Genomic DNA, 24,082 nt, shown 5'->3' with positions numbered 1-24,082 from the left:
AGCTCCCTCATCCCATTGGTCATAGCTCCCTCATCCCATTGGTCATAGCTCCCTCATCCCATTGGTCATAGCTCCCTCATCCCATTGGTCATAGCTCCCTCATCCCATTGGTCATAGCTCCCTCATCCCATTGGTCATAGCTCCCTCATCCCATTGGTCATAGCTCCCTCATCCCATTGGTCATAGCTCCCTCATCCCATTGGTCATAGCTCCCTCATCCCATTGGTCATAGCTCCCTCATCCCATTGGTCATAGCTCCCTCATCCCATTGGTCATAGCTCCCTCATGTCTGGCAAGAAGAACACATCCTATAATCGTAAAACAAGGACAAGGACTCGCCACTCTTTGCCCAGCTCGTAGGACATTTTTAGGTGTGTACCATTATACTTTGTTCATAGGCATCCCATTCACCATCCCCCAATGTCTCTCTTCTCCCTTTCTCCCGCAAATACACGCGCTTTGTGTTCATGTCCTGTGTGTGTATATGTGAGTGTGTGTGTGTGCGCGCGTGTGTGTGTATATGTGCGTGTGTGTGGGTGTGTATATGTGCGTGTGTGTGGGTGTGGGTGTGTGTGTGCATTTGTGTGTGTATATGTGCGTGTGTGTGTATGTGCGTGTGTGTGTGTGTGTGATTTTGTATCCTATATATGACACATCTCTAAAATATCTGTCCCTGCTCATCATCCTTGTGCTACCCACCCTCTTTTTAGAGACCTTCCTCTTCTACACAGTGTCCCTTGTACTTTCACACCATTTATCTATCTATCTTTCTATCTATCCATCCATCTATCTATCTTCCTTCTATTTATATGCATATGGTGTAATACATATTACAAAGAAATCTCAATCTTTACTTTTGTTATTTAAAAGGAGAATCTTTCCACCACCCTTCAAGAGGATTAAATGGAATTAAGTTTTAAAATAAGGAATAATAGTAGCAAAACAAGAGAGCCCAATAACACAAAGAGATTTTTTTCCCATTTCTCTTGCATCAGTTTACAGACAAGAAGTAAAGGGTCTGGAGGGCAAAAATGTCCAGATCCTACATCTGTATAGAAAGGAGCCAATGGAGTGCACGCTCCCTCCTTTATTTGCTGAAAGGACCCTATGGGTGCTTAAGGGAGTGCCTCAGGAAAGAACAACTGTATCATAGACATGTTGATGATAATATGCATAAAGAGAATATATATTTTCTTCTGTGGCTTTCAATATTGAGTTACTTTTGAACATAGCAGTCAGGTGTGAACCTACTAGGGCAGACACCAAGATTAAAAAAAAAAACACACACACACACACACACACACAATGACACGGAACGCTGTCCTTCACTTTCCAAAGCCATTGATGGCAGAGGTGCAGATGTGTCTCCCCTGCTGCAGGCCCACCATCACCACTGCTCTCTTTTGTGATACTAGAAACCAGGGTCGCATGCAGCATCAGTTTCCAGCTAAGATTCCTACCCTGTACTCATATATAACCAAGGTCACGAGTTTACGGGATTCCTACAGTGTTTATTTAGCTTCTCAGCTTCCTTCTTTTAAACAAACAGAACAGCAGCATAAATAACATATCAGTAGCACTTACCAACAAATGTTCAATGACATTTTTATTATGTTTTCCTACAACCAAGGCTTATGTTATAGAATAATTTAATAATATCAAAATGTTGCTAAGTTAGTATAGATAAGTTTTGCATACAACTAAGTTTTCTAAAAGAAAAAGAAGCTAAACAGTATATATTAGTATTTATCAAAAGCAAAATATTTAAAGTATCCCATCTGTACAACTAAACTACAGATGCTATTGTATTTTATCTGTTTTTCAATTGGTATTCATTTCTGTTTCAAGGGCTAATCCACTACATCACATTGCATTTACAATTCATGACTTTTTGGTCTTCTCTGACTTTTTATCAATATCAGTTTCCCCCCTTTAAGTGTGAGAGTCCTCAAGAGTCCTGGCCAGTCACTCTGAACATTGTCCCAAATGTGGCTTTGCCTGACAACTTTCTCAAGTATGAACGGGGCTTGTGTTTGGGCTTGAGGAAAGATTGGCGTGCATACTCAACATGGCCTGCTTGCACCATTATTGTAAGAGTGGGACACAAGAGACGTGCAAAACCTCGGTGGCCACATGAGAGTGCTATTTATATGCTATTATTCTTGTTTTAGTGCCTTAGAGCGGAGTCTTCTCTCATCACTCTTTTAAGTGATTTTTAAAATATGTTTAATATAATTAATTTTTTAACACAATTCCTATCCCACATGGGAATCCCTTTGATACCACAGGTGTGCACAAACACAGGGGTTAGTGTGCACACGTGAAAGTACATTCTACATAATGTAGAGCTTCTTGGATTTAATCAAATATATAATCTCTTAACCTAGTCCTTTATACCCAGTGATGGAAGTGGCCCATCACTCTAAAAGTCTCCCAGGTAGCCCTTTATAGCAACCACTTTCCAATTAGTCAGCTTTTAGCAGGCACTTAGGTTTCCATGCTTATGGCTTTTTTCTTTCTTTCTTTCTTTCTTTCTTTCTTTCTTTCTATAATTAGTGTAATCAGACACTTTAATATTCTTTGGGGCATACATTTTATCTACATGTTTGCATGAATTAATAACTTGTTTTTTTAAGTACAGAATGGTATTTCACTGCATGGACATACTGCAGTTCATTAACCCACTTATATAACTACATACAGCATTTGTGACAATGTAAAATGCATAAGCGTTGGGTATATACTTAGAAGTTCAGTGTAGAAGTCATATCATATGATAAGTTTATATTAAAATCAAGACACCACCAAGTTCTGCATATCTGGCTTCACAACTTTGCTTTCCGTCCATCAGTACATGAGTTTCTGTTCTCGACACTTACCAACATTTGACATGGCCATTTTCAATATGTTAGCGACTTTACTAGATGGACAGCAGTACCTCGTGGTGTCCACTCATTCTGCATCCTTGTCACTTGTTTTAGAAGTCCAACCATTGTACACAGTTTTAAGCAAAGCTTTTATGCATAAAAAGCTGTTCTTATGTATATTCCTGATATTTTAGAGAATAGATTTTACATCCTATATGCTCTTGTCTTTGAACTGAAGTGAGTTATCTAAAAAACTAGACAAGTGCACAGATGGTAACTAGCACTGTCCTGCCTCACACGTGTATAGATGGTAACTAGTACTGTCCTGCCTCCCACGTGTATAGATGATAACTAGTACTGTCCTGCCTCCCATGTGTATAGATGGTAACTAGTACTGTCCTGCCTCCCACGTGTATAGATGGTAACTAGTACTGTCCTGCCTCCCACGTGTATATATGGTAACTAGTACTGTCCTGCCTCCCACGTGTATAGATGGTAACTAGTACTGTCCTGCCTCACACGTGTATAGATGGTAACTAGTACTGTCCTCTCTGACACATGTATAGATGGTAACTAGCACTGTCCTGATTCACACGTGTATAGATGGTAACTAGCACTGTCCTGCCTCACACGTGTATAGATGATAACTAGCACTGTCCTGCCTTACACATGTATAGATGGTAACTAGTACTGTCCTGTGTTACACGTGTAGAGATAATAACTAGCACTGTCCTGCCTCCCACGTGTATAGATGATAACTAGTACTGTCCTGCCTCACACGTGTATAGATGGTAACTAGTACTGTCCTCTCTGACACATGTATAGATGGTAACTAGCACTGTCCTGATTCACACGTGTATAGATGGTAACTAGCACTGTCCTGCCTCACACGTGTATAGATGATAACTAGCACTGTCCTGACTAACACGTATATAGATGGTAACTAGCACTGTCCTGCCTCACACGTGTATAGATAATAACTAGCACTGTCCTGCCTCACACGTGTATAGATGGTAACTAGCACTGTCCTGACTAACACGTGTATAGATGGTAACTAGCACTGTCCTGACTAACACGTGTATAGATGATAACTAGCACTGTCCTGACTAACACGTGTATAGATGGTAACTAGCACTGTCCTGCCTCACACGTGTATAGATAATAACTAGCACTGTCCTGTCTCACAGGTGTATAGTTGATAACTAGTACTGTCCTGCTTACAGCAATGAATATCATCTATTTGCATGTGTCATGTGTGCTCAGGATGTGACCATCTGCAGACCACATGTCTAAAGCAGGAAGGAGGAATGGACCTGTGAGGAGAAGGAAAGAGAGGAAGAAAGAAAGAGTCCAATTTTAAGGAAGAGTGACAGCAGCACAGTGGAGTTCAGGTATAGGAGCTGGAGCTGGAAGAAGAGGTCAGGCCACCAAGGTGGGTTCTTATGATTTAGTGTGTCTAATTTAACAAGAATGGCACCTAAAATGCACTTCTCCCCAGGTTCTGATTCTGCGGGGCTATAGTGCAATGTGATAACCAGCGTTTCACAGTAGTACCCAGATGCTGCGTACTCTGATACTCCAGAGACGCTGAGAAGCCCCATCAGCTGCACTAAGATGAAGAGTTGGCCGTTTACTCCAGTACATGGGGAGACACTGAGTGATCTTAGGGACAGAGTGCTAGAATGTTTCTGATACTTCAGGAAGTCACAGTGGCTGCAGTACAAAGGCTGCTGTACTGGGGCCACAGTGGCCAACAGAAAAGCAGAGGCAGGTTCTTACTGCAGCACATGTGGTCCATGACGGTACCCTGAGTCAGCTGAGTGGAGGTGCTCAGGGATGGGCGGAATCAGGAGAGTGGTATGGAAGCTGGGAGAACTTGAAAATAGGTGGGACATTGGAATGAAGGAAAAGAAGAGTGACCTCTGGGGGCATCTGGTAATTTCTTGAGTCATTTCTGGTTATTGTGCTCTGGTGTTTATTGAATGCGGGACAGAGATGACATTGAATATAAAATGAACAGGGCAGCACCCAACACTAAGTATTTTGCTCAAAATTTTACAGTACTAAAGTTGAGAAACTCATAAAAAATTATCTTGTTTTGGAAGGGTGTGCAAGTGCTGTCTCAGATTTACAACTGTATAGCAAAATCTATTCCTCCTGTGTCCAACCTAAAAATTGCTTAAATATATTGCTTGATCACTTAAAGTGAGACGAAAAATTGAACAAATTATATATAAAATTAGGTTTAAAAGAGCTGCTGTTTAATACTGGAAAAACAGTTACAATAGGAGGATAAGGTAAATTAATATAATTACAGTTTAGGTGAGCAGCTCTGATTCTTTAAGATCAGATGTTCTCTCTGATGATCATCTGCTACATTATGCTACCGGCCCCTTTACCATAGGGATTAATGCATGAACTTATAATTATATGAATGAAAAGTTTATCAGTCCAATGCATGTACTAAAGTCAAAGATGACGTAATCTGGAACTTGAGTATGCAAAAATTCCAACAGTGTAAGAGATGTAGAAGAGGGATTAAGGCAAATTAAAAAAAAAAACCAATTCTGAGAGGGAAAAATCTCCAAAACACCGAATGCTGCTAATCTTCTTCCATATCTATAACTGAAAAAGCCATCATCTATAATTCCAAAAATAATAATAAGTAAGAGTTCTATATGTGTACACTTTTGTTTTTTGTTTTGTGTTTATTAAATATTTGTATTTTTACATATATATTTATATTATTACATAAATATATATACAATAGACTACCTATAGCAAGAAGAACCATGAAACAATCAGGAATTATATAAACATTACATATTTAGTGTTTTGGCTATTTGTATTGGACAGTCTTGAGAAAACATCTTTCCTATCCTGGTGTGTATAAAATTCTGACTGCAATTCAATCTCCACCACATATATGTGTATGCTTTTGAAAATATCTGTGACAGCTGTTTTCCGCTCTGGGTAATATGCATTCATATAGGGGAAGACAGCTTCACTCCTCAGAACACATCTACTTTGTAAGACAGCAGATCCCCTTCTACAGTGGGCTGCGGTGATTACTAGACTGATCAGCCCTTCAATGCCATGTGGAGTACAGAGGGCTGTAAATTCTAGATATAAGGCAGCGAGTGTACGAAGACATACTGATGGGGTGTTAAAAGGCGTGTGAGAAAGACCGCTTCAGTAGGAACGCAGATGAGAGAAGGGAGAAGTGCCCTTCAGAGGTTCTAACTGCCGCGATATAAATAGCAGGTGGCCTCGTGTAATAAACATGGCCCACAACCCTTGAGCAGAAACATTAGACAAGACTGACATTTCACCAAGATGGACCAGTGGGCTGGTGTGGATGACACTCAGCAGCCAGAAGGGAAAGAGGGAGCTGGTGACTCGGAGCTCATGTGTACCTCTTGGGCACTAGGACCATACCACAGTAGTGTCTGATTCTTACATAGTTATGCTCAGGAGATTATAGCTGTAGGGATGGATTTATGGAAAATTACCACTAAGTAGGCTTTGTTAACATATTTTGTGTGTGCCTGTGGATGTGTGCGCCTGGGGCAACCGCATGCAATGGTGTGCCTATGGTGGTCTGATGACCAGCCATGCTTCATAGAGATCCACCCTGTGGATTATGGGGATTGAGCTCAGGTCACAGGGCTTGGCTTCACGTGCTTTCGTCCACTGAGCCATCTTGCTGGCCAGATTTTAAATATGTTATTAATGTAAGTTTCACCTGAGAAACACTGGTCAGTCTTCCTCCGCCTCACGCTCGAGGCGTGATACACGGGACCCTCCATGCAAGGTGTACTCACCCTGCCCAGCTCCTTGTCCTCCAGGGCCAGCACCCCTGTGCTCTCTGTGAAGAGTTTCACTTTGACCACGGGCCGAGGGTGGGTCGTGGTGAAGTCTCCTTGAGTTCCCCATCTGCAATGAAGGAAGATGTCCTTTAATACAGAGCATCAGTCCCTGTCCTTGGATAGGCACGCCTCTGCGAAAGGGCGCACTAAGCGATCTTTTATGACTAGATGAGGTTTTCATCTTTGCTTTCGTTCCTGACAGATGGCACCACCAAGAAGGAAAATAACAGTAAGCTTTATAGCATGTAATAGATATACAGCTGCTCAAAAATTAGCACACCAATCTACAAAACATAAAACATTATATGGATTTAGGTTAAGAAAAGGCATTATAGATGTATCTAGCAAAATTATTCTTTTATTAATTAAACAGGACAATGCAACAGCAGTTTTATGAATGGAAAAAACTGCTAAGGGTGTCTTACGTCAGAGATGGCATTGCAGAAAGCTGTTCTTACATGCCATATTAGTTACTTTTCTCTCTCCCTTTGGAAGGTGCTCACTATGCAGTACCTGTCTTTATGTTTTGAAAAGTAAGGACGATCATCTTAGCTTATTTCTTTACATGACTTTTTATAGCATCTTTCAAAAAGAATGAAATATGCTTCATAAAAATTTGAACAATCTGCAGCTAATTTCCCAATACATTCTCTCAGGGATGAAAATAAGTCTGTTGACATCTGGGCTTTCAAATCATCATAACAAAATAACACGCTCTCTTGGCTTATCTCTTAATTAATAGCATCTTGTCTTTCTCACACACTAATCCACTTGAGCTTATTTACGAGCTCAATTGGCACACATCTGATATTTAAAAAAATCTTATCAATATTTCTCAAAATTCTGAGAGATCACAGGTGTGGAGACTCGACATAGCATGACTAAAACACTATTGAACAAACTGCTGTGAATTAGGAAAAGTAAGAGGCTTAGCAAAAAACAGATTCAAGTTAAAAACAAAACACTAAACAATGCCAATTTTCTTGTTATTATGTTAAAAAAAAAAACAACCAATTTATCACTTTCATGGAGCTAAATATATTTTATCTTATAAATCTTATTCAGAAAGATTGTTGGCTCTCAAAAAACAAGTATGTTAAAAATAGAATACATATGTCTGTCTTCTACCATAGCATGGAAAACATTGCAGAAATGTGGCCAACAGTAACAGCTATCAAAGTGACTGAAGAAATCGGCATTACATAAAACTTGTTCTCTTGAAACTAAAATCATAGGCCAGAGAGAAGATTTGATTAGGGTAGAAAAGTGATGTGATTTCTATTACAGACTTATAAAAAGGGACACACCAAGTTCTTGTTTTTATTTTGTTTTTTGTCATTTCACTGAATTAAGTTGGTCTGTGGTAAAACAAAGTCAAAAAAGAATAAAATAAAATTAGAGTCAAAAGAAGGGGACAGGAATTCTCAGTCTATGATGTAGAAGTGCAAATCTTGAATTTGGCTGGGCAGTCTAGTTGGAAAATTTGGATAATTCCTATAACAGCCTTCTCAATTCTTTATCACACAGTGACAAGCTACTCTTGGAAATATTTTGTTAAGACTAGGATCAGAGATTTCTAACAGTCTTATAGGCAACTAATATTCATCCATAAAATTCACCCATCTTTTAAACAAACTCCTGTTATTAAAACTTCTTTATATTTCTGTGTTTTACTTGGAGAACCTACAGGAAAGAGGGCATAGATATCTTAAGGAAGTTGAGCAACGAACATCGGCAACAGGAAAACAGAGAGAGGAATGGTGGGAACTGAAAGGTTCAACGGGAACAGGGTAGTGGGAGAAGGGAGATCAGGAAGCAATGAGAGAAGGTTAACCAAAGTGAAGGAGCCATGGAAAACCACACTGGCACTGCTTGGACATTCCCTCAATCTCTGCTCTATGTTTATCCCTGCACATCTTGTAGGCAGGGCACATTTTGGGTCAAAGTTTCTGTGGGTGGGTTTGGTAGTCCTCTCTCTACTAGGAGTCTTGTCTAGTTAGGGGGAGTCCTCTCCATTCTCTATGGCGCCTTTTGCTAGGAGTCTCTGCTGGCGTCCCCCTCACATCCTCCTAGGAGCCTACACTAGCTTAGGTCTCCAGCCTGTCAAAGAGATGCCTTCACCCCAGGTGATCTCCACCTGCATCTCTCTGTGCTCCCTTTTCTACCTTGTTTCCTCTCTTCAGCCACAACCTCTGTCTACTCCATTTCCCCTTCTGAGTGAGAGTTTAGAGAGCCAACCCCCGACACTATTAACAACACTCTGCTTTGCTTGCAGATGGCAGCCTAGCACAGCTGTCCTCTGAGAGGCTCTACCCAACAGCAGATCGAAACAGAAGGAGACACTCAACCAAACATTGGGATAAGGGCAGTGCGATAAGTCTTGCGGAAAAGACGGGAGGATAGCAGGACCTGGAGGGGACAGGAGCTCCACAAGAAGGACCAACAGAGCCAACCACTCAGGGCCCTGGGGTTTGGGGAGACTGAGGCACCAAGCAAGGACCATGCATGGATTGAACCTAGCCCCCCTACACAGACATAGCCAATGGGGACAGGGGCTGTCTCTGACATGGGCTCTGTGGCCTGCTTTTCAATCACTTCCCCCACCGCCCCCCCACCGCCCCGTGTAGCTGCCTCTCCACATACAATTACAGGATGTATAATGCTCTGACTAACAGTAGGCTACATACAAGATGATGATACCACAGTCTAGACGGTCATCAGTTACACGTAGTTTGTTTTAGTATTACCACATGACGATTGCACAACAAAATGTACCCAACACATTAAGTGACACACACACACACACACACACACACATAGACACACTCACATACACACACATACACGTGCTGAGCTTATAATCTCAAAACCATCATTATCTTTCAAACATTATAGCTAGAGAAATAACACTAGGACAGGAATGTTAATATGGGAGAGACTCTTGGGGAGGCAGACAAAGGTGCCCAGTCAATAAATTTCAGTATAAGCAATGATTCGCGTGGGCACAAAGTGTTACAATATGTACACAGAAATTATTAATCTAAAATGTAGAACCTGGTCTGAGTGATCTTCTAGCTTCTGCAAGTAACAAGAGCTCCTGTGGTGACCAGATGTATGTGCAGGCAAAACAGTCACACACATAAAATACAACATGAAAAAATTTAAAGGAAATGTAAAAACTTATGTACAATAACAAAATACTTATAATTCTGGAACGATGACTGGATTAAAACCCCAAGGCTCCCACATCCTCTTGAAAACTGCCGGGGAAGATCAAGGAAGGTATGCCTGTCTTCAATGTTCACCACTGCACTTCCCTGTTCCCTACCTGGCTGGCGTATTTCAACATGTTCAGCAAGTAATACCAATTCTTTTTTTTTAAATTTTTTTTTATTAATTTATTCTTGTTACATCTCAATGTTTATCCCATCCCTTGTATCCTCCCATTCCTCCCCCCCCCCATTTCCCATTATTCCCCTCCCCTATGACTGTTCCTGAGGGGGATTACCTCCCCCTGTATATTCTCATAGGGTATCAAGTCTCTTCTTGGCACTCAGAGCAAGGACAGCTGGTAATACCAATTCTTATCTTCCTACGACGTTGTTGGTATGAAGTAACAAAAGAATACACTGCCCTATCAATTTGCTTGACTCAGAATACACTGCCCTTTTGTGCTTGTATAGACATATTACTAATGAGGATTCAGACTCCCAGTGTAAATCTTCAAATGAATAGAATATCTACAAAGCACCTTTACAAAGACAGCTGGACTTCCTGACTATGAAAACTCAGGATAGTTCACACGCCAACTGAAATAACTAACATTAATTATTCATTGGCTATTAAATAAAGTACATCTGGAGCCAAGACGCATGCTGTTGCTTTCTCATCCCATATTTATACACCCAAATAATTTTAAGTATTAACTCCACCAGAGCATCATTTATAACAGCAAAGATTTGAGCATATTGTATGCTTACCATTATGGACTGGTTATATAAAATATGGGTATATGATGGGATAATATTTTGTCAAGTAATGGGATACAAAAGCAAATGTGTTCCCCTTAATTCATGCAAAATAATAATAAGTGCTAACATGTAGTGAGTACTAATGCACTGATGACAACCAAAGCCCGTTCTCTTGGCACTTATATGCTAGCTGATTACGGATGATAAACCCTGATGGCTATATGTTGTAACACACATGCATTAACGTCCCTTCCCTTCAAACTTAAGAGCTGGCTGTTCCTCACACCTCCTAGTACCTGAAATCTGAAAGGTTCTCAAAAAATTGCTGACCTCCGTGTTTGAAGTATGTTCAAAAATCATGAGCAGTAAAACAGTTGCGCTGAAAGCATCTACATTTCTTAATTCAGATTTGTTATAAATGTGTAATAAATTCATAACTAAGAAACTAAGTACCAGCCAAACTGTCTTCTTTTTTTTTTATTAATTTATTCTTGTTACATCTCAATGTTTATCCCATCCCTTGTATCCTCCCATTCCTCCCCCCCCCCATTTTCCCATTATTCCCCTCCCCTATGACTGTTCCTGAGGGGGATTACGTCCCCCTATATATTCTCATAGGGTATCAAGTCTCTTCTTGGCTACTTGCTGTCCTTCCTCTGAGTGCCACCAGGTCTCCCCATCCAGGGGACATGGTCAAATGTGAGGCACCAGAGTACGTGAGAAAGTCGTATCACACTCTCCACTCAACTGTGGAGAATATTAAATTTTTACAAAGTTTATAAAAAGAAAGGAAGAACAGAAGCTAAGTATTTAAAGGCATGTGCAAGTAACATCCCAGGTCGATAAACAGCACTGTCGAACCACATGGGAGCATTCTACCCACCACTTTCCTGCTTACCTTCTGTTTATGCCTTTTTAAACACCTAGTCTAAAAACACTACACTGCGAGTGTAGCCATTCGTACTATAAACTTTCTCATTTTGATGACCTTCTCCTATTGGAGGTTTTCTTTAAAATATCAAGCTGTTGGGAATTTAATTGTGGTATGAAAAGGGAATTAAATTTGTATGTCTCACCAGCTGGAAAAGTGGCTCATGGCTTAAGAGGACTTGTTTCTCTTGCCGAGGACCCAGCATGGGTGTGGTGGTTTGAAGGAGAAGGATCTTCACAGACTCACGTATTTGAATACCTGGGACCCAGTTGGAGGAACTGTTTGGGAAGGATTAGGAGGTGTGGCCTTCTTAGCGGAAGCATGTCACAGGAGATGGGCTTTGAGGTTTCAAAATACTTGTGTCATTTCCTCTCTCTCTCTCTCTCTCTCTCTCTCTTTCTCTCTTTCCTTTTCCTCTTCCTCCTCCTCTTCCTCCTCAAAACAGAAAAATTGCCCCTTTTCTGTGCAGCTTCTATCACACAGGTATTTTTTATATTAAACAAATATATTTTCCTGACCGATATCTGTTTGTGTTGATTGATTAATCACTGTCCTTTCTACAGCAACCCTGAATACTATAAAGCCACTCAAAGCCACTAGGAATATGAATATTAAAAAAACTTGACAAGTTCCAAAAATACTCCTATATGCACTTCATTAATACAAATAAAAAGCACATGAAGTGTTTACAAATAATGACAGCCATAATGCCTTTATGCAATTTTCAACATAGATATTTTTAAACATGCCATCTGTTGTGCTTTGTATGTGAAGTCTTTCTAACACGCTCACCATTGAAGGCTTCAACTCCAGTGAATGGCTTTATGAGAAACGGTTCGGGTTAAAAGTGCTAACTCCTTTGATTTGATCTATTTTTGTGAGTCCACACTGAATAGCCTATTAAGACTGAGGACCTGGTTGGAGGACACACTGGGGATGCTCCTGGCTTCTCAGAGTCCTCTCTGCCTCCCAGCTGCCAGGACGTGCACAGCTCTGCTCCACAGTGCTCTGTCACGCCAGCATAACCACACAGCAATGGAGACAGCTGGCAACGCACAGTAGCTTCCGAAACCATAGGCCAAACTTAATCATTCCTATTTTAAAAAAATTATCTCAGATATTTTGTCAATGTCATGGAAACTGTCTAGCATAAGATCCTCGGTTAACACACGCAATTAAGGCAGATTTATGGAAATGTGTTAAGAAAAAAATGGCACTTACAGAGGAGAAGTCATTAAAATAATAAAAAAATTAAACATTTTAAAATATTTCACAAATCCACAGCACATCAAAATTTTGTTTAAGCCAATGTGTTTAAGCCAATGATTAAGGAAAAGTGGCAGACTAATTAAGTTTCATTGGGACATGAGTGGATGGGCTATGTCTTGGTTTTTAGTGTAATACTATTATATTTAACCTATTTATCCAGGTAATACAGTCATGCGATTCTTATTAAGCTGCTTTTTTGAGACAAGGTTTCTCTGTGTAGCCTTGGCTGTTGTAGACCAGGCTGGCCTCGAACTCACCGTGATTTGCCTGTCTCTGGCCCCTGAGTGTTGGAATTGCAGGCATGCATCATCATGGCTAGCTTCTTATTAAGATTTTTTAAAAAACAGATTCCACTTATAAGGTTTTATCATAATTTATTCAGCCAATTTTCTGATGATGGATCTTATGTTTGTTTTAATATGATAAGCAAAAGCCTGTTGTAGAGGCCTTACATATTATATCAACTATTTTTGCACAAATATTAGAAAGTAGAAAAGACAACAATGGCATTCTTGCAGAGGCCAAATTTTAAGCTACATGCAAGTAAAAATGGTTATCCTAAGAAAATTCACTGACATTTAAAAAATACCCTATAATTGTAACAATTAATTAAAACAGACTTTGTTTGGAAACTTCGATGGGACCTATTTTTTATATTTTAAGTCAAAATGTACCCATATGTTTACTAGAAGACATTTTGTTTAATTATATATTTTCTTCATTTTATTAGTTCTCTGAGAATATTAGTACAATGCATTTTGACGCCTCCCATTCTCTCCACATCTATTTCCCTCTTCCCTCCTGTCTTAGGGTTTATTTTGCTGTTACAAAACACCATGGTGAAGCAACTTGGAGAGAAAGGGTTTATTTTACTTTACAACTCTCAGGTCACATTCCATCACTGAAGGAAGTCGGGGAAGAGCTAGAAGCAAAAACCTGGGGGAGGGAGTGGGAAGGAATGGAGAGAGAGAAGGGGGAAAGGGTGGATGGAGGGGGAAGGGCAGAGGGAGAGTGAGGGAGAGAGAGAGAGGGAGGGAGGGAGAGAGAGAGGGAGGGAGGGAGGGAGAGAGAGAGGGAGGGAGAAAGAGAGAGACACAGAGAGAGAGAGAGAGAGACAGAGAGACAGAGACAGAGAGAGACAGAGAGAGAGACAGAGAGAGAGAGACAGAGAGAGAGAGAGAGTCAGAGAGAGAGAGCGCGAGAGAGCGCAAAAAGGTAGGGGCGTGGTGGCAGAGAACCAAACTAGTTTCTATCGTGATGAGCCCTGGGGAGTGGAAGCCCCTGCCACTGGGCTGGAAAGTTCAGTGTAGAGGGGGCAAGGCATATCAGCTATGCCCTGTAGCAGGTAGGGACTGAGGGATGCTGGGAGAATCTGGAAGCCACGCCCACTTTGGTAAAAAAGGACCCTCAGTTGCTTGTTAGAGTGCAACACTGACTTTTTCTCTAGTGCCTGTACAAAAAAGGGGTAATTTAGAACATTATATTTTCAATCAGTTTCATTAAATGTTGATATTAAAATCTAGGCAAAAATAAAACCCTACAATGAGAGCTACCAGCTAACAACAAATCATGGCACAAAGACAGAAAGAAGAAGGGAAGGATGAAGGGCAGGAGACTGAGAAGAGGCGTGGAAGGAGAGACAGAAAGAGGAAGAACAGAGACAAGAAGTCTAATAAAAGAACAAGTAAACGGAATTATAAGATGAGAATTATTTTTAATTTTAGTGTACAATTGCATGAAAATTAAAAAACTTCCTTTAAAAACAATTATCTGCCTAAAATGCTGATATGACAAAGATTTTAATAGAAGTGAAAACTATTGTTTAAGTAATAAAGTGTTAATCATTCTAGGCTCTTCAGGTGTCCTTAAAAACAGATTAAAACTGTTTTATAATGGTGGAAAGACAATATAAAGTTACTTCTTTAAACAGGACAAAGAGTGAAAAATATCTGGATTATATCTCACGTGTGGAAGACAGAAAACTGCTGGGGGATGGGCCCGGGTAGGTGACATAAACTTTCAAAAGCAAAGAGAAGTTGTACAGGCTTCATCCGCTCCTTGCTGCCTCTCAGACATTTTCATTTCCCTTAAAAGAGATGGCTCCTGTTCTGCTGCTCTCAAGATTGCCAAAGCCTCAGAATAATAGGACAAAATTGTCCTCTAATGCCTGTATTTCTCTTATGAAGTATTTGTGCCATTAAACCCCCATATCCGGCATGAAGAAATAATTTACACTTGGATCATTTTCTTCTGGGAAAGAAAGTCTGGCAAGTGCATTAGGATAGCACCGGGAAAGATAGAAGACATAATTTCTTACAAGTGTTTTCTTTGCTCTTCCTCATAGCAGGGTAGTTCAAAACATTAGCTCGAAGCATCTAATTTTACAAAGACAATTTTTCACATTCTTTGCTGCAGTTTTACTTGGCCAGGACAATACCAGGAAGTATAACTTTTTATAAAATGAAAACTAAGGCTTTTAAGAGCTTGTATATAGAAAGGTATTTAAAGAATTGATATATAAAAGATAAATTAAAATATAAAAATAAAGTGGACATAAATTATAGCCTGTATATAATCCAGAATGAGACTTCCACAAGAAAAAAAAAGAAAAAAGAAAAAAAGAAAAGAAAAAAGACAATAGCATGGAAGCGAACACAATGCCATGTGTAGCAATAGTGAGCTACCTACAGAACTTCAGCAGTGCGTTCATTTTCTTCCCACCCCTTTCACTTGAAAGTTTATCTGAGAGAATCATCTTGGTTACTCCCAATTTTGAGTGTATATAAACACTAGTTATAATATATAAACTGTATTAAAAAGTCCTAGAAATGCAATATAATGCATACAATATATTTTAATGATTTATTTTATTTCTAAGGTTATAACATGGTTACATCATTTCTCCTTTCCTTTTCTTCTCTCCAAAACCTCCCATATACCCCTGCCCACTCTCCTTCAAATTTGTGGCCTCTTTTCTCACTGTTATTGCATGTATATATGCATGTACATATATATTACTAAATATCTATTTAAAGATATGAAATTCTACAAGACAAAGCGGAATCTAAAGCATTAGGTTATAACTCTTTCTAACTAACCACAATAGTCACTAGCAAGTCTGGGTGTCCGTAAGGTAGTATGTAGTTCCTTCTGTCAGCTGCCTACAACAACTCACACCTGAACTGACAGGGTTAAAGTGGGCTAACAGTCTTTGGGCCCAGTCATAGGAAAGTGTGAAAATGTGTTGCCTGGCATCTTCTTAACTTTAAGGACTTAAAGTTATCTGCTCTTGTCAAAGGCTGAGGGTCAAAGCAGCCGCCCCTGAGATGTTCTAGTTGCGCCAAAGACAATGGACTAGCCCTGTATTGGAGCAGCGACGTCAAAGGTTTAAAATGAGGATACCTGGATGAATCACATTTTTCCTGCCAATTTTCTTCTGATAACACAACTTTTACTGCCCTCCCCCCCCCCCCCCCCGCTTAAAATGATAGCATATTAGGTTGTAATAATGAGAGAACTTCCAGCTGTACAGGGGCAGCAGGAAAAACACAGAAATCCCCGAGTCCCACAAACATCCAGGTTGCAGGAAGAGTAAAACAGCCTAGCATTACTTGTAAAGGGTTCAAAGTGAGAAGTCAGTTAAAAAAGCCAAGGAATCTGTTGGGTGACATGACAAACCAGCTGGGGGTCAGCTGGAGACAGCAGCTACTGCTGCTGCTGCTGTCCTACAGCTGCTTAATAGCCTGCTGCTGCTGCAGCTGCTGCTGCGGGGGCGGTGGGGGTGGCGGCGGCTGCTGCTGCTGCTGTAACAGCAAAGGTTGCTGCTGCAGAGGAAAAAGGATGGGGCCAGGTCCAGACAGAACAGGTGAAAGTGACTGAATAGACAGCAGGGCCAGATGGGCAAAAAGGAAGACAAGCGGATGGCAATTTGGGTGAGCTGTGTCGATATCAGGGACCAATTTGAGTTAAAGAAGTCTTTAGGACAACTGGGAGCTCTTTGCTTATGCTGGTACAAACACAGGATGGCCAGGAGATAAGTGAGATACGGCTCCTGTTGCCACTATGGTACCAGGCATCGGCCTCTTTATGGGCTCCAGATGAGGGAGGGAGCTGTGTGCTTGGCTTCATCTGGTATATCTGACGAGCTCTGAGGCTTGATTTCACTGATACGATTTTAGTGTGTCTATGTGCCCCTACCATCCCAACTCACTTTGAAAAATTTATAGAGTGGTACCTTTTCTACTTCATTTGTCTGTCTGCGTGTGTGGGCTGTGCCAGTGGGAAGTCGGGTTACATTTAGCTTGCTTCACATTCCAAATTCAAGCCCTTCTTCTTTTGGCTAGGGTACTCAGAAGGTGAGGTTTCATTTCTTTATTTATCTCTTCTTGGGGTGGGTTACTGTACCCATGAGAAAAGCCATAAGGTGGAGATAATTTTAAGATCTACTGAATGAGTGCAGGCCCAAGACAGGCTAATTCAAACAGGTATAATGTGGCAGTAAATCCAGGCCAGAGACTGGAGTGAGTAAGCAATTAGAAAGGGGAGACCTAACAAAGGCATCTAAGGAATTGATTCCCCACAGAGATAAGCCAGGGCAAAGCTACACAAGGGAGGGGAGGCAAGTAAACTGGAGAAGCAGATCAGAGAATTCCGTGAAGGCCTTTACTGAACTTTAGACTGGAATAACCGGTTCAGACAGTCAACTTCCAGCCTGCAGTGAGGGAGGAGGGATGCTGCCCTTTTGTGCATCAACTGCCTTCGTGAGCAGCTGTTTCACACCAAACTTCAGCAGTTCCTTTTTCTTTCCCTCAGAGTTTAAAGCTCTGAGAAACGCTAAGGAAATCTGTATTTCCTAAAAACAAACAAACAACAACAAAAACCCTCTTGCACATGCTAAACGTGGACTGTGGGAACAGGTGAGAGGAGCCCGACAATCAGATGTAAATACCTTTCTAGGCAGCATGTACTTCATGCTCGCAGGTCCACAGACACCTCGTGCACAACGTCCTGCCACAGAGCGTCTACTCTGGCCTCTTCTTCACTGGCAGTGCTCACTCTACCATGCCTCCCCCTGCCAGCTTAACTACTCTGCTCAGGACTCCAAGGTTAAGCTCTATTTCAGAAAGATTTTCAGGAGCCCCACAAGGAGACCATCAAGGCTGGTGGACCTGGATCGACCCAGGGGCCCTGCACAAACTGTCATACTAATGAAGGACAAGGCAATGCAGTAAACTAGACCCCCTGTCCAGATCTAGCCAAAGGACAGGTCATTCTCCACAGTTGTGGGGAGAGTGGAGACTGACTCTGACATGAACTCTGGTGCTTCCTATTTGATCACTTCCCATTGGTCGGGAGGCCTGGTGGCACTCAGAGGAAGGGTAAGCAGGCTATCTGGATGAGACCTGATAAGCTGTGGTCATATAGTGGGGGAGGAGGTCCCCTTTCGTCAGTGGTCTAGGGGAGGGGAATAGGGCAGAAGAGGGAGGGAGGGTGGGAAGAGGAGATACAAGTGAGTTGCTAACAATCGGGATGCAATCTGAATAAATTATAATTAAAAAAAGTTTTAGCCATCCCCTCCAGCTCCACCGGATGAGACTCTGAATGCATTATTTTTGTTAGACATTGGCATAAGCATACATTCTTTCAAAGGAGCTACCCAGTTTGTAATCCTATGTTCTCTGTATTAGTTTTAGGAGCTGTTTGCACTATATGTGGGAAGCATCAGTTTTTACCATCTAACATTAGTTATCATTTCAAACCCAGAACCTGTAGGATGCATGACACAGAGTAGATCTCAAAGTGTGTTGAATGAATGATAATGAATGGCGGCATGGGGCAAAATTAATGCCATATTCTATATGTTCTACAATTAATGCCATGGTGAGTAAGAAAGCTGTCCTCCAGGTGATTCCACTACTTCCTGCATTCTGGGAAAGACCACTCACTGCCATAACTAAACCTGCCAGCACTCTCCAGAAGATACAATTAATGCCCAATGATCCCTGGAGATTCAGCCTCCTGGACCCAACCTGCTGGAAGGTCTGCATTCCTGAGACTCACAACGTTCCCTGGAGATCCGGTCTCCACCCAACCTGCCTGAAGGACTGCATTCCTGAGACTCATGAACCCCATCTCCCCCCCCCCCCCCCGGCTTATGGTTTTGTCCTTGCTTCCCTGTGACCCCCACGCCAAATTACAGTTGTTCCTTATAAACCCATTGCCCTTGAAACTCTGGGATCACTCTCCTATCCTGCTGCGTCAGGAAGGACTGTGATCTGAAGCTCTTGAGCCCATAATAACAGGATCCTGTGTGTGTTGCATCGGTCTCGCGATCTAGGTAATCTCGGCACAACACATACACTTTATTCTAATCAGTTTATAAAAAGACTATGACTCAATATACAGAAAAATGGAACAGAATAACCTACTGGTAATGCCACTGAATGGAAGTAAAGCCCATCACCCAAATTAACCAAACTTATAGCAAGCGTCATTATATGCACACAATATACCCAATATAGTGACTGCCTCTCCCTAAATGTGGGAGTTGAGAGGTCAGCCCCAAACATAGAAGGGGGGTTTTATAGCCCAGAAATGGCAAGGCTAGAGAGTTTGCAAGGGTTGGGGTTTCCAGAGAAACTGTGGTTACATAAGAACTTGGCTGAACATCTTAAAATTATTTGGGAGAACAGCATATGAGGGTGGAGGTCAGGGTATGGTCAGGATATAGGATGTAAAACAAGTCAAATTTCAGAAACTTAAGTTTTACAGTAAACAGAAGCAAACTTATTTTGACCATGTAATAAGATTGGCTACTGATCTTAAGATGGAGTCAGAATGATCCATCACTAGGCCCAAGCCTATAAAAACTTATCCAAGTGGCAACATTAGCAGTCAGTGGCAAAAAGTACTAAAACCATCATTTAATTATTAGCAAAAGCAAAGCAAAGCAGTAACAGGAAGAGGGCTGTAAAAGGCGGAAGCTCACGTTTTCTTCTCATGTACTTAACTGCTAAAAACAGGTCAGTGATTGTGTCAAACCAGGGACTATTCTCATTAAATAACTGCCACACTGGACAATCCAGACTGGACATCCAGTCTCTCCAAATGAGACCGTCACTGATAAACACAAAGGCATGCAAAGTACTTCATGTTTTCAGTCTCTCATGCCTCTATGGATAATACAAACAGCTCCAGGAAGGAAAGCTATTCCTCAGAGATAGCAGTTTGCTCTGAACCATTTTAAAACATGTAATTAGGTGTTAGCCTATTTACAAAGGTTTATAAAGATTTTATGACTTAAATGAATATGCACATCAGAACTGTCACAGTTGATAAACAACAAATAATTTAAATATTTAAAAAGCATTTACCCAAAACCTGTTCACTTCTGACCCAGTTTCTTTGTCCCCGGTCATCTATGAAGAAGGGGAATTTTCTCTAAGCATTTTTTCCGATGAGTAATATCTTTTTAAAATTTTAAAAATGTTTGGAAACCTAAACTTTAAGTCTTTTGGTTACTGAGAAATCTACATGATACTTTTCACTTGTCTTCTTGGGTTCTCTTTTTAAGGCTCTGTCATAGTATCTACTTCCTACTTTAGGAATTATCATAGAACACATCGTATGAATTAAATGGCCCCTGCAGTTAAGCAGCAGCCATGATATTCTCTAGACATCAATCTCTTTTAGTTTATTTATCAATTTTTATTCACTAAAATGTCTTACCCAAAGTTAAAAATGAACAAACAAAAATACAAAAATTAAGGAGGACTTCACTATTACACATTACAAAACCAAATACGTTTGTTAGGCTTATGAGCCAGGTTTCCTGCAGGCCAGACTGGCCTCCAGCTCACTATGATGTTGAGATATACAGCTGTTGTCCTCCGAGTTCTCCCTCCCACCTCCTGGGAGCAGAGGCACAAACTATCACTTACACAGTTTACCCTCAACTTCCTTTTTAATATAGAGAATTAATCTCACAAACATTAATCAATCAAATGTGTTTCACATGTTTATAACTTCGGAGGAGGAGTCAAAAACTGTAACTGGGTTGGTGATTTAAATTAGGTAGGATAATATATTGGTGTATCTTTGCAGGGTTGTGACAAAGGCGGATTCAGCGACTTTTAACAAGTATCTGAGAAAGTCTTAGAGTTTCTACTGCTGTGATAAACACCAAGGCTGAAAGAAATTTAGTGAAGAAATGCTTGATTTAGCCTTATAGCGTGTGGTCCCTCGTGCAGGGAACTCAGGGCAGGACCTCAAGGCAGGAACCTGGAGGAGTAACTGGTGCAGACGCCACAGAGAAGCGCAGCTGACCAGCTTACCCCGAGTAGCTCAGCATCTTCTCTTACACCATCCAGAAGGGGCAACCGCTTACATGGGCGGGCCTACCACATCAATCACCAATTCAGAAAATGCCCCATAAGCTTGCCTATAGAGGCCAATCTCGCTGTCCCCACAATTTTCCTAATTGAGCTTCCCTCTTCTTAAAGGACTAGCTTGTGTTAGTTTGAGAAAACAAAACACCCTGCCCCCCAATACACACATACACACACACCACAAAAAACCCTAGCCACAGCAGGTGTAATACGTAAATGATGCATTTTCCTAACTAAACTCCACCTGTGGCCCTTTGACCACAAAAACCTGTATGCGCTTACAGAGCTGAACTGGAGCGGCCTGGCTGGCTGTTTATCTATCCTGGAAGTACAATCTCCTCCTTCCTAGGTGAGTTCCAGCTGTTGCTTTGTGAGTGCTTATTTAAGCTACACTGAAGAGTAAGTGACGCAGGTGAAAAACTTAAGAACAGACAAACGCAGTTGTATGTTTGGTTAAATAAGATATTCTACCTTCGTTTAAAAGATGTCTGCTTTGGACGGTATACCCTATCAACATGATACTGTAGTGGCTTTAGCTTTTATAGGGCTTCATCGTACATTCAGGAAGTGATTACCCTCCCCGTGAATTATGGAGGAGTTGTTATGACTTCACTGCTTTTGCTGTTGAAATGATGTTCCACATGGGCAAGATAGGATATGATATTGTATTACTTAGAGTTTGTGCCATGGAAAGCAGATTGCGTCGCGCTCCTCAGCAGACTGTGTTTAGGCGTGTAGTGGGTTAGACAGCAGCCACTAGCTACTGACTGCTCTCAAGCACATGTAGAGCCCTCCAGCTGATGTTTCTCGTGCGTGGATGATGGAAGGGAGTGAGTTCACAGCGGTGGCTTTAACATGCATCTCTCTTTCTTATTAATCACTATTCTCCCTATAGTTGAACATTCTAATGAATATTTCAGTAATACGCTCAAGATGGTACAACTGTCCACTACTGGGGGAGTCACGTGATGGATCGAAAGGTGACTGCTCTATGACCCAGATAATGGGTGCAACTCTGCACAAGAGCTGGGCTCTGTCTTCAGAGAGCTCACAAGCTCTGAGGAAAAGTAAAAGGAGACCACAATCCCAGACAGTGAGAATTCCAGGGACTAAGAAGACACAGAATCAAGGGGTTTAAGAAAAGCTTCACAGTGAAGAACATCCTAAACTGAGCCTTTGAGGGTAGACACAACGGGACAGGCAGACAGGTTCTGTGTGAAAACAAGGAGTATTCCATCCAGGAATGGCACCTCCTCCTATTGTGGGCACTGAAAAGTGTGGGTGGACCACAGACCAAGGAAGCTGAACAGGCCACCATGCAGGGGCCACTGCAACTGGCAAGAAGGTGTTCCTATCAAAAGGAAACATCCTCCTGCTGGCGTGCAGCCGGGTCAGAACCTAAGCTGGGAGAGCACAAGTGGGTTGGAGGGAGTCAGCCGTCAGGATGGGGTGAGCCTTTCGGTGGGACTTCACATGCAAACAAAATCGCACTGAGGAGGCAACGGTTGTTACATAAGCAGGGTTGTGTTTCAGAATCTGAACTGAAAAGCAAACAAGAATGGGGGCTGGTGTCCAAAAAAACCTCACAGAACAAACCAAGTGAGGCCCAAAGCAAGGTGTCCACAACGATAAACACAGTGAGAAACAGATTTGCTTGACAACAGCTTGTTGGAATCAGCAGGCTTCAGATGTACGGACCAGGAAGAAGGAAGGTTTCTAGCTGGGACACGTGTACAAGTAGGAAAACCACATATTCAAATGGTAGAGAAATAAGAAAGATGTAACCACTTTGAATGTGATAAATTGAAAGGGCTTGAAGGTGTCGAGACAGAAGGTCTGCTCTCTACGGCTAGTCTAGATACTCAAAAACTAGATTTTGTTGTTCATAGAGTTTTTCTACATCCAAAGGCCACTTCTTTGTATTCTTTTATGGGTATTAGCGATTGAAATAAGAAAATAAGCTAATGACAAGATGAAGTTATAGTATATAAAAACAAGTTTATTGGAAGCGGCTCTCAGCAGCCATACAGGGAGAAAGGGAGGCAGAGAGAGAGAGAGAGAGAGAGAGAGAGAGAGAGAGAGAGAGAGAGAGAGAGAGAGAGAGAGAGAGAGAAGAAGAAGAAGAAGGAGGAGGAGGAGGAGGAGGAGGAGGAGGAGGAGGAAGAGGGAGGGAGAGAGACAGAGAGAGTCATGCAGAGAGAAGGAGAATGAGAAGAGGAGGAGAGATGCAGAGAGCAGGGTGCAGGGAGGGTGGACATTGACCAAAATGTCTGGATTATATAGTCAAGAGCCCTGGGAGAGGAGAGGAGGAGCCCCGCCCCTGGGCTAGGGAATTCAGGGTAGAGGGCAGGGTATGCCAGTCACTGCAGCAGGTAGGGGCCTAGGGACGCCTGAAACCAAACAATTGGTTCATTGTAAGAATTTCTGTCAAAATAGACATGCTGCATACAATACAAATTACATATTAAAGTAATACAGAACAGGCTATATCCATCTCCCATTAAATAGAAGAGAATAAATGTAATTATCCTCTTATACTCTATACTATTCTATAAAATTATTTCTCATCTAGACCATATGGATAAATATTCTTAGATGATACTAATTACCTTCCCTGTAATACATCTTAATTTACATAAGTAATTTTATAAAATTGTGGGCTGTTTGAGCAGGTTAAAGAATATCCTATTTAAAGATGTATATTATGTTGGCTGAGTTTAAGAAACTGATTTCTGGAAAATATACAGATGCTTTTTTATCCAGACTACCAGAAAACGACATGGCAGAG

The 24,082-nt window shown here is 41.3% G+C and overlaps 1 protein-coding gene across 3 annotated transcripts in view; it reads right to left on the bottom strand.

The window, feature by feature from the left end:
• Cadps2 (calcium dependent secretion activator 2) overlaps positions 1–24,082 on the bottom strand; it is a 502,196-nt gene that overhangs the window by 229,636 nt on the left and 248,478 nt on the right. For all 3 annotated transcript variants that reach the window (XM_051151873.1, XM_051151874.1, XM_051151875.1), the window contains exon 7: positions 6,692–6,803. In XM_051151873.1, the coding sequence (XP_051007830.1) occupies positions 6,692–6,803 (112 nt within the window). The remainder of the gene's footprint in view (positions 1–6,691; positions 6,804–24,082) is intronic.

Source organism: Acomys russatus, chromosome 10, assembly GCF_903995435.1.
Source record: "Acomys russatus chromosome 10, mAcoRus1.1, whole genome shotgun sequence".
NCBI lineage: Eukaryota > Metazoa > Chordata > Mammalia > Rodentia > Muridae > Acomys > Acomys russatus.
This window is presented reverse-complemented; position numbering and strand designations above follow the sequence as displayed.